Source organism: Drosophila rhopaloa, unplaced genomic scaffold (assembly GCF_018152115.1).
Source record: "Drosophila rhopaloa isolate 14029-0021.01 unplaced genomic scaffold, ASM1815211v1 contig_2, whole genome shotgun sequence".
NCBI lineage: Eukaryota > Metazoa > Arthropoda > Insecta > Diptera > Drosophilidae > Drosophila > Drosophila rhopaloa.
This window is the reverse complement of record NW_025335083.1, coordinates 6,832,685-6,846,576: the sequence shown is the minus strand read 5'-3', so window position 1 is coordinate 6,846,576 and position 13,892 is coordinate 6,832,685. Positions and strand designations below refer to the sequence as shown.

The following is a 13,892-nucleotide window of genomic DNA, read 5'->3' as shown; positions in this document are numbered from 1 at the left end:
TATAAAGTTACAATTTATATGTTTTTAAAAATATTTTTGCATTTAAAAGTGTGTGAGGACGTGCCTAAATAGCGAGAAAATCAAAGAATAAAAGTAGCTGTCGTGTTCCAAAGTCTATCGTTCCGCCATCGCCGCTAAGTCACTGAGGCTCATCGTTGCTAGAGCCTTAAAATACCATGGATTTTTTTGCAGGCAGTCTGAGTGGAGGTATTTTCAAATATACGTACAACAGCCACACTAAATTAAGTATAAACAAAACAAGTTAAAATGCAAGATATACAAATATTTGAGAGGTCTCTAAAAGACCTAGAATGTTTTAAAGACTTTCAAAGTTTTGTCAGTACCAAAAACAATGGTCAGATCCGAGCAACCCATATGAAGAAAACGCACCGATTCAACCCTCTGACTGATCTTAATGAGAACCAATTCCGCATAAAATACCGGTACACCAAAGAAAATCTTCGCCGAATTATTGAAATTGTGCGAGACGACCTCGAAATTGAATACTACGAGCCATTAAAAAGGGAGCAAGTTCCAATAGATCTACAAATTCTATCAGCAATTCGGCTTTGGGGCGGAACAGAGGTAAATTAAATTTCTGTATAAGAGATTTTTATGAATTTGTATGTACACCGAAACCGCGAATACAAACTTTTTTTAAATTGACCGTTAGAAAAGCTGTTTTATAAACCTGCTATTCACTAATAAATAAATTAATTTTAGCACCCAAAATTGACTGCAATGGCCCATGGCGTTAGTTTACGTACTTTGGCGAAAATCACAAGGCGCGTTGCTTCTGTTTTGTCATCCAAAGCTTCCCGGTATATCAGAATGCCGGCCACTCTTTCCGAAAAGGAGCGAATGATGTGTTCGTTTCAAGCAATTGCGAATATGCCGCAGGTCATCGGTGCATTACTGCAGACAACTGTGAGATTTCAACCGGAGAACTTGGCAGCAGAAGATCTTGATGGGGAAAACCCATTTTCTCCAAGGGAAGAGGAGCTTCACTTACAAATTGTGTGCGATGCAGCCCATAAAATAAGAGACCTCGATATTCGACTGATCGAAGAACATTCAATGCTCACTGACACTGAGATGTTCGCTCTGTCTAAAATAAAGGAGCGGTTCGAACAAAATGAGTTTCGTGGACGCATTCTGCTCGGAAACGAAATGGTCCGTTGCTCCTCATCCCTGTTCACTCCAGTTCGATTTCCAAGGAACCAATCCGAAGAGCTCTACAACCATGCCCACTCAATCACCTATGCCTCGGCCAGAAAATGCCTCAACCTGTTGATGAGTCGCTTCGGTATCCTTGGAACTGAAATACTGGGCTCCCATGGGTCTGCCAAGCAAACGATTACAGCCCTATCCATTCTGCACAACATGGCAATGGAGTGGGCTGACCCCAGCATAGGTAAGCTAATATTGTTAATCACAGATTTTTCGAGTTGTGTTTTCATATTTAAAATCTCTCTTTCCTCAGATACTGAACAGAACATTTCACCATTCAATTCAACTTTCTTTAATTCGATAGGAAGAGCACCAAAATCTGGGGAAGACAGCAATAGAAGACAATTTATCAAAATCCATTTTGCATCCCAATAAATGCAATACCTATTTACACAAAAAAACTAATTTTTAATTAAAATATAAATATAAATATAGCTTAGGTTTGTACTGCAATAATACAATTTCGGAAATACATATTTGGATTTTCACTTTTAAAAGAGTATTTTAATTAGTCACATGTAATGTTGATTATGTTGTTCATGAAACCATAAGCGAAACGTTTGGAAATTGTGCGGTTGTGATTTTCGAAGAAACCGATGGTGCTTTTTATAGTTTGTATAGTTTCTCGCTTGTTTATGATGCTCTAAAGTATAAAGATTTTATAACGTGAACAATTTTACATCTATTGAGCTTTAAACGTTATTATAATGCCAGTGAAAAAGATAAAATGACAAATGAATTTCCAATTACAATAACAATATCCTTGACCCAAGTAACGAATCAATAACCCTTTGACCTAGTTTTTTTTTATTAAATTATCCTTTTTTGCCCAAGAAGATCGAGTATAACTGTTTATAACGACTTTTTTAGTTACTTGACATGAACTGCTTCGAATTTATGCTACATTTATTATAAACTTTTAAGGGAACTCCCCCAAAGTTCCTAGAAAATAGCTATCGACAGCAGCTGCTGCGTGCGCAATCGATATGTATCGCTTGGTAGTACTCTGAAATGGTCACGCTACCATCTCCAAACTGTGCACATGGATATTATATTTCTTCAAAATAGTAGTTTAGTTTTTTTTGTCGTAGGCTGTGAAAAGTTTTAGTGAAATAATAAGAATTTCAGTACAAACGCTGAACTGGAAGCTACTATATAAGCCAAATAATTGTAGACGAAATCGTGCATTTGTTATAAATTATATTGTAGGTGTATTGTCGCAATCATAAAACCCTTCGTACCTAAATCGCAGGATGTTTCGTTTTTTAGTTTTGCCTCCATTTACTTGGCGCAATTTTCGTGCTGGCAATGTAATCACTCCGAGCTGACGACAAGTGCTGGTGACCTAGATTTTGGGAGTCCTGCGCTTGAAACACCACCGCCACCGCAATACTCTGCTCCGTTCGCCTGTTAATCCTTCCTGCAGCAACAAAGTAAAGGTCACAAATCGCGAGGCAAGTAAGTTTTTGTACATTTGACCTGGTTTACGGAGTGGCAGCTATTTTGGGGGGTTAATATATAATGTATTCACCGTCAGAGTGCCATCTCGCATTCTGCCTTCTCTCTATCCACCAGATATGATTAATCCGCATCCGTAACCTTACGTCCAAATCCGATCAGATATCATTCACAGCATATAAACTTGTTTTAGGCCTTTTTTTGGGTTAGCGGAGTCAGAGATCACAACGAGCTTAGAACGTACTATATGACCAGGTGACCAGGACATGCTGACATGCGTAACAACAGCGGCTATAATATCCCGGCCAGCAACAGTCTGAACAACAACGCAGCACCTGCCCCACGTTACTGCAATGCGGACAATACGTTTTGCTACTATAACTACGATAACTGCAACCTGATTGCTCCCGGATGGAGTAGCCGTCAGAGCCAGAATCAAAATCAAGTTCCCAACCAGAACCACAACCTGCCGTCAAAGCGAATTCCCACCAAGCAAGCTGCCAGATCAAACTACCATCAATCGGCGGCCAATTCGGCGCCGGATTCCTCGCTTTACGCCGATGCATTTGGCCAGCACTCCCTGGTCAACCAGCGTATAGCTGGCAACAAGAGCTGCGAGTACGTCTACCAGTCTGTTCGACGATCGGAGGATCAGCATTCCAATGGGCAGTACAAGCTGACAAGGCCCTATGCTGCTGACAAGGAGCAACAGCAGATGTTGCTGCAGTCATCCATCGTTTACTTCGATCCGGAGCTAAAGAAACGGAAAGCCCGGGCGGGACGTGTGTCCTCTGATTATCTGGACAATAGTCCGGACCGATTTCGGGCCCTCAATTCCCCCTCACCAGAGCCGACCTGGGATACCATACTGTAATTTTGCAATTGCATTTTTGTTACTTGTCCTGCTTGTTGAAACTACATACCTCCAGTACACGCACACACACGTATTTTGTTGTTGTTGTGTTCGAGTCTTACAATTACCATTTGGAAAACTACCGATAGATACCACACAAAACTCTAGTTGCGAGTACATAACCATATACCCACAAACACTTATTGAACATAGATGTGTAAACAATAACATATTCCTTTGTTCGTCAGCTCGGTGTTAACCGTTTTCTGTTCTCGTTTTTCAGCTCAGAACGGCCGACCCAATATCAGACGACAAACCAGCACTATCAGCACTATTTTTCGTACTTTTACAATCGTGGAGCGGAGAAATTGTCGAAGTCCCCGGTTGTCGTTGCCAATAGCCGCAAACTGCCAATGAGTAAATTCCAAAAGTCCGGTGCCAGTCGCAGGGATTCGCGAGATGTCGATGACACCGTCATTATTGGTCGAAGGGACAATTCGGAGGACAGGAGCTGGCAGAGTCCAAAATATGAGAAGAACGTTCTGAAGGAGAAGCTGCCGAGCAATGATGTGGAAGCGGATTACCTGGATAATGGCTGGGGAGAAACCGGGAGTGGCGACGATTACAGGGATATCAAGGATGGCTATGACCCAGCCATTGTTATAGATAACGGCCTGGATCAGGTCCATCGACGCTATTGCAGAATGACCGAGAATACGGTCCTGGATGATTTGGGAGATACTCTAATCAATAACAACAATAATGAATTGAAAGTCATACGGAAATCGACAGATCAACCCGTGCCCCGGTTGCCGATGACGCCAAAGAGGGCCAAAGGTGGAGCCGTGTCCGTCAAGAAACCAATGCCCACGGTTCACCGGGTTCTGCTGTACAGCACACAAAGTCCACGGATGGGCCGAAAGCAACAGTTTGCCACCCAGCGTCTTAGTATAAAACAGCAAAACTCCAAATCATTAGGTGGCGGCGACGAGGGACAAACGGTTATATTGCTGGAGTCGGACTCAAAACAGGAAGACCACCGCAGTGTCATTGACTTTGATCGTAATGATGACTTCGACGAAGATGATGACCTCGACAATCGTAAGAAAAGTTTCACAGTGCCCCAAATTTTTATTCGGATACCATTTGAAAAATTTGAATTGATAAAGTTTAACTTTTTCAAATTAAAGTATTGCAAAATATTCCAACCTATCTTTTCAATTCAATTGGTCAGAGTAATGACACTGTCCGAAGTATTTAGCTGTTTATTTAATTTATGTTTTTTTCTCATGCTCATTACACTAAATAGTTTCAAATTTTGACGAAAGCGACACAGCAAGTGTCATCTCGGACACCGAAGACGGTTATCGTGCCCATGCCTACAAGTTAACACATTCCGTGGATCGGTTTTCATCACCCCAAAGCACGCCCAGCTTTTTGTCTTCTCAATCTTCTGAGGATGATCTTAAAAATCCGGATTCCCTCCTCGTTCCCAGTTTGTTTCCCTACGTTCCCCCCTATCTGTCCTTCTCGTCGAACACAAAAAAGGGTCCGCGCGTGCCGCCGGATCTTCATCGAGTACTGAAGTGGCGCATCACAAATATAATGCCAAAGGTTGTTCGCCTGATTCTGGCCAACAGCGGAATGCGAATGTTGAAAAGTGAGTTTTTTTAACATAAATAGATTTTGATTAAAGGAGATTCTTCGACAGAAACCAATGATTGGATGGGTGTTTGGGGCAAGCATTTAAAGTCGCCGTGCTTTAAGGCCATTCGGTCATACCAAAAAATCAACCATTTACCTGGCTCATTTCGCATCGGTCGAAAGGATTCGTGCTGGAAAAATCTCCAAAGGCAGATGGGCAAGCACAGCAACAAGGAATTCGGATTCATGCCTCGCACCTATATTATTCCCAATGATCTGGGTGCATTGCGCAGGCACTGGCCGAAGTATTCCCAGCGAAATACGAAGTGGATTATAAAGCCACCGGCCAGTGCTCGGGGTGCTGGAATTAGAGTTATTAACCGGTGGGGTCAGATCCCCAAGCGAAGGCCCCTTATCGTACAGAAGTAAGTAACATTAGGATAAAGAAAATGTTAAGTTTAACTAGACGTTTCTTTCTTCGATTTGAATGTTTTCTAAATATCTAAGAGTTCTCCCATGATTTCTTTTCGGTATCTTTCATTGGAAAATTACTTTTTAAATAGTAAAGGCCTTCACCTTAATTAACCATTAATGACTAAATACTTTTTATACTTTGTGTATTTCTTTAATAGGTATATTGAACGGCCACTTCTTATAAATGGAAGCAAATTTGACCTGCGTCTATATGTCCTTGTAACATCTGTTAATCCCTTGCGAGTTTTCATGTATCACAACGGATTGGCTCGATTTGCTTCTGGTAAATATCCTTTCAATCCGAGTAAGCAATATATAATCAGACCGTCTTATGTGTAGTGAAGTACAGTGCTAAGACGGACACTTTAAATGATCGGTGTATGCACTTGACCAACTACAGCATCAACAAGTTCTCCTCGAATTATTCAAAAAACGAAGATGTCAATGCCTGTCACGGGCATAAGTGGACCATCAAGTCTCTGTGGACGTATTTGGCAAACCGAGGGGTTCGTACTGACTGCCTGTGGGAAGCTCTTCGAAGTTTGGTCCTTCGTACGATTCTTGCTGGCGAGAATGGGATTAACAGCATGATCAGAGCAAATGTAGAATCCAAATACAGCTGCTTCGAGCTGTTTGGCTTTGATGTAATTTTGGACTCCGACCTGGTTCCTTGGCTTTTGGAAGTTAATATATCTCCGAGCTTACACTCGGAACTGCCACTAGATGCCCATGTCAAGGCTCCTTTAGTGCAGGGCGTTCTGAACACGGCTTTGTACAACGTGAGTTGTGTTATTATAAATTCAAATAAGTTATCACATTCACATATTCAAAATAGGTACCTCCAAAACTATCTTTGGATAAGCAAAAAGAACTGGCCGCAGAATTTTCTTTTCCTCCTGGCACGCAAATGTGTTACGACAAACGGCTTTATATCAACTATTTATCTCGCGAAGAAAAGGTAAAACATAACACCTTCACAAGAAAGTCTATGGAAGATCGAAACGAGGTACGGGGCAAAATATGTTATACATATTGAAATTAAAGTTAACAATTTTTATCACAATAGTATGTAAATGCGATCCTGAATAATCTTACTCCCGATGATGTGCGGTGCCTTATCATAGCCGAGGATGAACTGGCACGATGTGCACCATTGGAACGTATTTTTCCAACAGATCAAACCTATAAGTACCTTAAATACAACGACAGTCCACGGTATTATAATCGCCTTTTGGATGCCTGGGAATCGCGCTACGCTAACAATCGCACAGAAGGCATTGCGTTGTTGCGCGACTATTGTCAAAACAAATATCACCTTCAGGTCCCAACACCTCCAGCTAAAAAGGTGAGATCTTTATTCATCAATGGCGCAAAAGCTTTTCACAACACTCATTTAAATGAAACGTAAAATAAAATAAAAACTGATAGGGCAGGATATTTCATTAATATTACAAGTTTTCTAATTTGGTTATTCTGTTTTATTTACCAAAAATAAGTTATCTTGTTTGGTTTAAGTGCGTACTGCACTGTATTTTATATATACACTAAGTATTTCCCACTTTTAAATTACTTTATACACAAAAATACTATCTTAAAAATCAGTTAAAATATTCATAAATTCTCGACTTTTGTTAAATTTTGAGGGCTGTTGGAGATTTGTACAATCGTTCTTTTGGCGGTGCCGTGCTCTTTGCCATCGTAAGTCTTATTTGTTGACCTCGCAGTGTCAAAGTAAAATAAAATCTCGAATATTAGTAGATAGAAGAAAACCAGTAAGCTTGTTATAATATTGTATTGTCTTTATTTGATATATATTCAGGACAACAAAGTGTATTTGTCATCTCTACCGGTTAACTACCATAACGTACAAATCTTTTGTTTTCTTTACCAGTAATGCATAGGTAAATAACGAAGCTTAAATAAAATTAAAAAGTAGAGGGATGGTCAAATAGTGATGTTCTCTTTTGCCAACAGGCCCATACTTAGTTCTAAATCCAGATGTTTTGTGTAATTGAAATGTTCTAATAGAAATAAAAAAATGTTCACCGAATCCATATGTATTGCATAGTGTTACCTTTTTGTGTTATTCTGTTCTACGTTACCATCACTATAATTTCTTTTTATGTCTCTACGTATTTGTAAATGAAGTATATTGAAGGTGATCACACTGCATACTCCTTACACCTGAGTCCAGAACAAGAATTTCTTTCAACGTCAGGTGGGTTTTTTAACAGTAATTCAACTCAAACGGCTGTCCATAACTAGCTTTTCCAACGCTGACCTCAGAAATATCATAAAATATTTTTATAAGGCATATGATTGTAAATTTTCAACATCGACCCATCGCAAAAAATGCGCCAAAATCTTAATTCAGTAGTATATGATTTCAATTAATATTTTCACAAAACCATTATATTATACGGGTAAATGCCATACGGATTTCTCCTATTTTTTTCAATCTCATTTGATTTTATTATAGCTCAAAAATATTAGGGATCTCTTTTTACATTTGTTAATATTGATTGGTTAAAAACGAACATGTTTTCGTCATTCGAGTAGTTATTAAAGATACCCGTAGTGCCCCTTTTATGTAAAAGAAAAAATATTTAATTCCAAAAATAAAACTTAAAATTGTTTTTTTTTGTAGGTAGTCTTTTTTTAAAGTCGATTGGAAAGAAGCAGAGAGCTTCTTACGTTGGGTAATTCTTTGTTTTGTCTTTAACCTATGAAACTATACCGTTTAAAATCCAGAGCTGTTGCGGCTATGTGTTACACATACAATAAAAATCATTTTAATATTTGGCTGTTAACTCTTGATTTTATTAAAAGCAAGAGGTTATGTTTTATTGTTAAATCAGATATTGACCATTAAAATAATACAAAATAAAAACTATCCTTCATTTACTTCAAATTCTCTACCAACGTCTTATTATAAACATTCTTAGTAAATGTTTATTTAAAAAAAAAACTTTATACAAAAACGTAAAGCTTCCACATTTAAAATTAAGATACAAGATAAAATATATGTACATCATGGATTTTCTTATTAATTATGCGTACTGCTTCCCTTCCATTTAAAGTCAGTCAGAAGCGTGGAACATATTGAGGAGACTTATCCGACTGTATAAAAACTAAAATACGTTGTGAATTAGAATCGTTAACCGAGCCAGTCTATCAATGTCCGTTTATAAATTAATCTCTCACTTTTAAAGATTTTTTCCCAATAGTTGCATTCCTATTGCTGGTAGTAAATAAGTCTGAACTCGCTGCATTGGACGAATATAACATATTGCTGCCATTGAAACATTTGGAAAATTATTTTTTTTTAAATATTTTAGTCGTGGAAAAGTCTAAATTACTAGTAGGAAAAAAAAAAACACTACATAATATCCATAATACAGTCTTTTAGTATCTATAATTCCATTTCCGACCCTTTAAAGTATATGTTAATATATAGTGTCGATCTAGCCATGTCCGTGTGTCCGTCCGTTTCTACGCAAACTAGTCCCTCAGTTTTAAAGCTATCTGCTTAAAACTTTCCCAAAAGTTGTCTTTCTTTTGCGGGAAGTATATACGGATCGGACGACAAAATCGAATTGCTTTATTCTTTTTAGTAATATAGGCATAGGCTTCGAAATTGAGTCGTTTTGTAATAACTGCAAGGGTATATAAACTTCGGCCTGCTTCTTTTCTTGTTTCCCTTTTAAACGATGTAGTACATACAATTATTCTACCAATTCTTGCTTTTAGTTTTCCCTATTTTTTTTAAAAACAAAATTTATTGCCTTTTATTTATTTTTTTAACACTGCAATACAATTTCGTACCTTAACAAATGTCATTTATATCGTTGTACACTGTATAAAAACTTAATTTTTCTTAGAAATTTTATTTTGTTATTCAATACATATTTTAATTTTGATTCTTTGCAAGTCATAGCAATGTAATATTTTTTCTTTTAAAACATAAATATAGTTAAAAAGTTTTTTTATTGTCTTATCGTTAATTCAAATTAAATCAATACGTTTTGGTGTAATTGTAAATTTGCAGGATTACTTCATCAAGTTTATGAGATGGATTTTAAAGTGACAGTCGCTGCCATCGTATTATTGGTAGTCATTATTGTTATTGTTAGTGCAATTACCTTAGTTTTAATAACATATGTATATATTTGATATTTAATATAATAAATTCAGATGTATTTGTAAATAGGTTATTAAAATATTTAAATCAAAATGTACTGTTGGGACATTACCAAAATTGCATAATTCGTAACTAAATTGTGATCTTGTTTTTTTATAATAGATTGGAATAGTGTTATTGCTAAAGCCTAACATATTATATAACTCTTAGATATTACTAAATCAGTTGATACGTTGTAATTAATTAATTATAGTAAACTGCCAATCATTTAAAGACCTAATAAATGATGTGTTTACATAATAAAATTTTAAAAAAGTCAAATAAATTTACGTTAAAAAGTAAACATTTGTACATATATAATGTTTTGTTTAATTTTATGATTTTAACTATTTTTTTGGTTTTAAGGAATCACATTTGCACAACTCAAATTTTTTAACTATGCTTAACTCAGTAACATCTAAAGTTATTGGGAATTCGTTCTATATATAACTTTTTTGCAGGGATAGGAAAAACTATTATATCTATATTTTCTGTTTTTAAAAACGATGGTTAAGATCCCGGATCCGATTTCTAAAAGAAGTGTTTAAAATAGGAAAAATAAGAAAATTCTTTTTGCTTTGACTGTTAGAAATAATTACAAAATTCAGATTCCTTTGGCCTTATGAAAAATCGGTAACCGATCAAACAGAAAAAATTCTAACCACTACTAAGACCATATAGTTATGTATATTCTCCAGCTGGCATATAATCAATATTTTGCAAATTTAGAATCAAATTGTTGATTTTGAAGACTCTTCACTTCAGCATTTGCATTGTTTTATATATCCGTCATAAAAGCTTTCTGGTTAAATCTCGTACATTACAAGGGTATTTAAACTTCGGTTCGTTTAAAAACCTTTTTTCGTACTTTCTGTGGGCAAAATATTGTAAGAAAGGTTTTTCAAGAAACAAATATTACATGTAAAATTGATTTCTTAAATTTAATTTTCAATATTACATTGTTAAACTTATAAAAATAATAGACGATAAAAACTTACAAATATGCATATAAGATTTAACCTAGATTTTAAAAATAATTTTTACAAAATCAAGAAATACAAAAAGTAGATTATTAAATGGACCACATTGACCATTATTCAAAAGTCGTGATTAGCATCGACTTTAATTAATGGTAAATAGTTAATTTACATATATAGTGTGCGGTTTACAAACAAGAACTGTAATTAGATGTGTTGTTGTATAAATAATTTTTTTTATATATCATATGGTAAGTACTGTCATTTTTGTACAAATTCTATTAAATAAAAAGCTTGAATTTTAAATTATTTTTTAACAGAAATTATTTTTTGAAATATTTTTCGGCTTATCTTTATTCAAACTTTCTTCATAATTATAAAAATGTGTTAAATATTAAATATGCATTAAATGTTTTTGCTAAAAGTGCCGCAATCCTTTCCACGGAGAATGATATTTATCCAATGCAATGCAACACATTTTTATTTTTAAGCGTATACTCGTAGTATAAAAATATTAAATAAAGAACCCCAAATACCGAGTTTATAGTATAATACAACGTATTGTGCGTATGTATTACCATTTGTAAGCAACTGAAATCTATATAATAACCTGGATAGTTTTTTGTATAGCTTTAAACTTATTGTGGTATTACCTATGTTTTATTAGTACAATTTATTCTAAGATATTTTTTGGTTTATTTATAATAATGTCTTAGATGTGCAGTGTACCTCTAATGCACACCAAATTTGAGTGTACATTATATCTAAATCTATTATGATCTAATTATATAAATTATTTTTTTCACGTGCTTGCTACTTTTATTAGACCTGCATGTATGATATCCAAAAATTTTTTAATATTTCTATTAATTTATGTGACTGGCCATAATATATAGTTGTTTATATAGTTCTTAAGCTTCGGAAAGCCGATAGTATTTTGTACCCGTTTTTTCACATTTAAACTTACCTATTAAAATTGTGTACAAATTTACATTTAACATTTAATTTCTAATTTAGGACTTGAACGATGAAGAAATAAGCTTAGTGGCTCCAACAACTAGAAGAGATGATCCCGAACCCTAGCATCTGCATTTTCTGCTCTTGACCAGGTAGTCAAACCATTAATAATTATATTTGCAACAAATACTTACACATTGTTTTTTTTTCATTTTCCAGACTTTTATATTCAATCAGGAATAATCTATTTACTGATAAACGCCCCGTTTGGACTGTAGCAAACAACTTTTGAATTTAAAACTGAATTTTAGGATTACACGGTATCGCACGTGTTCAGCAACCATTAAAATTTGTATGTAGTTCAAATATTATTAGTAAAAGTTAAACAGTGAATTATTAAATTATATGTTAACTAAATAAATTGGAGTTTTTATTAAATATGTAAGCATGTATATAATTTTCTGATAAATTTACATGTTCTTGACCACAGGATAAATTTATTAGTAAATAAAAAAAAAAAAGAAGAAAACTTCGGCAAGCCAAAGTTTATATACCCTTGGAGTTATTATTATTATTATACCATCGTTTCTATGGCAGCTTTGTGATGTTGTTGTCCGATTTTGACAAAACCAAAAGCGTATTTCTGATGTAATAAATAAATACTATATCTCAATGGAATATTTCGATGAATAAGCAAAATATTTTTTTTTTTGATTTTTCTGTCCGATTTTAATTTAATTAAAACCGTAATTCCATAGTATTTAAATATTAACAAATTCCAAGAAACCTACAACAAATTAAAAACAAAAGGTTATACTTTTTAAATTTGTTTTTTCCGTTTGTTATATGATATAGTCGCCCGATCCCTCTCGTTCGGACTTATATACTACCTGATTATGAGTTTACATATATGTGCTTTGTAGGATTGTAAGTCTTTCACGGTGTTGCTTAAAAGGGTATATAACTTTTTTTCTTTAAAAAATATGAAAGTTTGGATTTCTTTTACGTAAGTAACCATTTTTTACTAAATGAATTATTATATTTTCTGAAAGTTTAGATTGTTGACAATGTTTATGCAAAAATTTGTGAAAAAATTATTAATAGTTTTTAAGGGGTGGCTGTTTTCCTTAAACGCCTTTTTTGGAAGAGACTTGCGGTGATTCCCCAGGACAAACGGGTCAACTAAAACCGTAAAAATAAAATTATTTCTTTAGTTTAGAGTAATATCCTGTACTTGAACAAAAGTTAAAAAAAAAAATTTTTTTGTGCATACCGGACCGTTTTTTGCAAAAAATTAAGTTTTTGGACGCTAAAATTCTTACAAAAGTATCTATTCCGGCGAAATAAAAATTTTTACACAAAAAATCGATCGTTCAAGTACTAATAAAATTCATTACGAACATTTAAAAAAAAATTGAAGAAAATCGGTTCAGTAGTTTTTCGCCAATCAATATCACCACAATATATCAATATCATTTTTTAAAAAAACAATTTTGAAATATTCGCGTTTAAAGTTTCAAGTTTGGGTTTGGGCGGGGACAATGCGCGCGGCCGGGAGCTCTGTAACTTTCTTTCTACTGCTCAAATCTCTATGAAAATTTGGGGAAATGTTCTCATAATGTTGTTCTTTAAGATAAAGCAAAAAAAAATATTTTCGATTTTTTGAAAATGAAAAAGGTATATTATTTAAAGGATTTTTAGCGATTTCGAAAAAAATTTAAGCAGATAAAAAAAAAAATTATAAATTAGCTTCGACAAGCCAAAGTTATAAGCTTTCCGGAAAAGTGTATTAGTGAATTTGGCCTAGTCGTATGACAGGTATTGTACATAGCACTTCGTTAGATTAAAACAAGAAAGGAAAGCTAACTTCGGGCGGAGCCGAAGTTGATATACCCTTGCAGAATATTCTGTAAATTATAATCTCTAAAATTATTCATATGATGCATTCTTAATACTGATACAAAACCCCAACTTTCTAACTTTAAAAACAACAAAGTTATGACATTTCCAATCGTTCAGTTATATGGCAGCTATAGGATATAGTCGGCCGATCCTTATAATTTGGTGGGTCGGATTGATTGGCCAAATATAAAACCCATAGAAAGTCCCAACTTCCTAA

The 13,892-nt window shown here is 34.7% G+C and overlaps 2 protein-coding genes across 5 annotated transcripts; both read left to right on the top strand.

Moving 5' to 3' along the window:
- The first annotated feature begins 209 nt into the window (after window positions 1–209).
- On the top strand, window positions 210–1,638 carry LOC108043671 (putative nuclease HARBI1). The gene is made up of 3 exons (XM_017122472.2): window positions 210–585; window positions 724–1,414; window positions 1,484–1,638. The coding sequence occupies exons 1-3, from the start codon at window positions 268–270 to the stop codon at window positions 1,603–1,605; spliced, it is 1,131 nt and encodes a 376-aa protein (XP_016977961.1). The 5' UTR covers window positions 210–267; the 3' UTR covers window positions 1,606–1,638.
- Window positions 1,639–2,250: 612 nt separating this feature from the next.
- On the top strand, window positions 2,251–12,194 carry LOC108043672 (tubulin polyglutamylase TTLL4). 4 transcript variants are annotated; one of them, XM_017122475.2, is made up of 12 exons: window positions 2,251–2,435; window positions 2,500–2,688; window positions 2,882–3,558; window positions 3,825–4,642; window positions 4,851–5,201; window positions 5,253–5,610; window positions 5,818–5,942; window positions 5,999–6,438; window positions 6,495–6,665; window positions 6,726–7,004; window positions 11,834–11,925; window positions 11,993–12,194. In XM_017122475.2, exons 3-11 carry the CDS (start codon window positions 2,963–2,965, stop codon window positions 11,897–11,899), a joined length of 3,204 nt encoding a protein of 1,067 aa, XP_016977964.1. In that variant the 5' UTR covers window positions 2,251–2,435; window positions 2,500–2,688; window positions 2,882–2,962; the 3' UTR covers window positions 11,900–11,925; window positions 11,993–12,194. The 4 variants fall into 4 exon arrangements, with proteins under 4 accessions (XP_016977964.1, XP_016977963.1, XP_016977962.1 ...); XM_017122474.2 differs by lacking the exons at window positions 11,834–11,925; window positions 11,993–12,194 and adding an exon at window positions 7,808–8,072 and having other exon boundaries at window positions 2,500–2,684; XM_017122473.2 differs by lacking the exons at window positions 11,834–11,925; window positions 11,993–12,194 and adding an exon at window positions 7,808–8,072.
- The last annotated feature ends 1,698 nt before the right edge of the window (window positions 12,195–13,892 follow it).

Coding starts and splice junctions, on each gene's coding strand:
- LOC108043671 (XM_017122472.2), top strand. CDS start 268: ATGCAAGATATACAAATATTTGAGAGGTCTCTAAAAGACCTAGAATGT. Junction 586..723: donor GGCTTTGGGGCGGAACAGAG/GTAAATTAAATT, acceptor AATTAATTTTAG/CACCCAAAATTGACTGCAAT. Junction 1,415..1,483: donor GTGGGCTGACCCCAGCATAG/GTAAGCTAATAT, acceptor CTCTTTCCTCAG/ATACTGAACAGAACATTTCA.
- LOC108043672 (XM_017122474.2), top strand. CDS start 2,963: ATGCGTAACAACAGCGGCTATAATATCCCGGCCAGCAACAGTCTGAAC. Junction 6,439..6,494: donor TGAACACGGCTTTGTACAAC/GTGAGTTGTGTT, acceptor TATTCAAAATAG/GTACCTCCAAAACTATCTTT. Junction 7,005..7,807: donor CAACACCTCCAGCTAAAAAG/GTGAGATCTTTA, acceptor TTGTAAATGAAG/TATATTGAAGGTGATCACAC.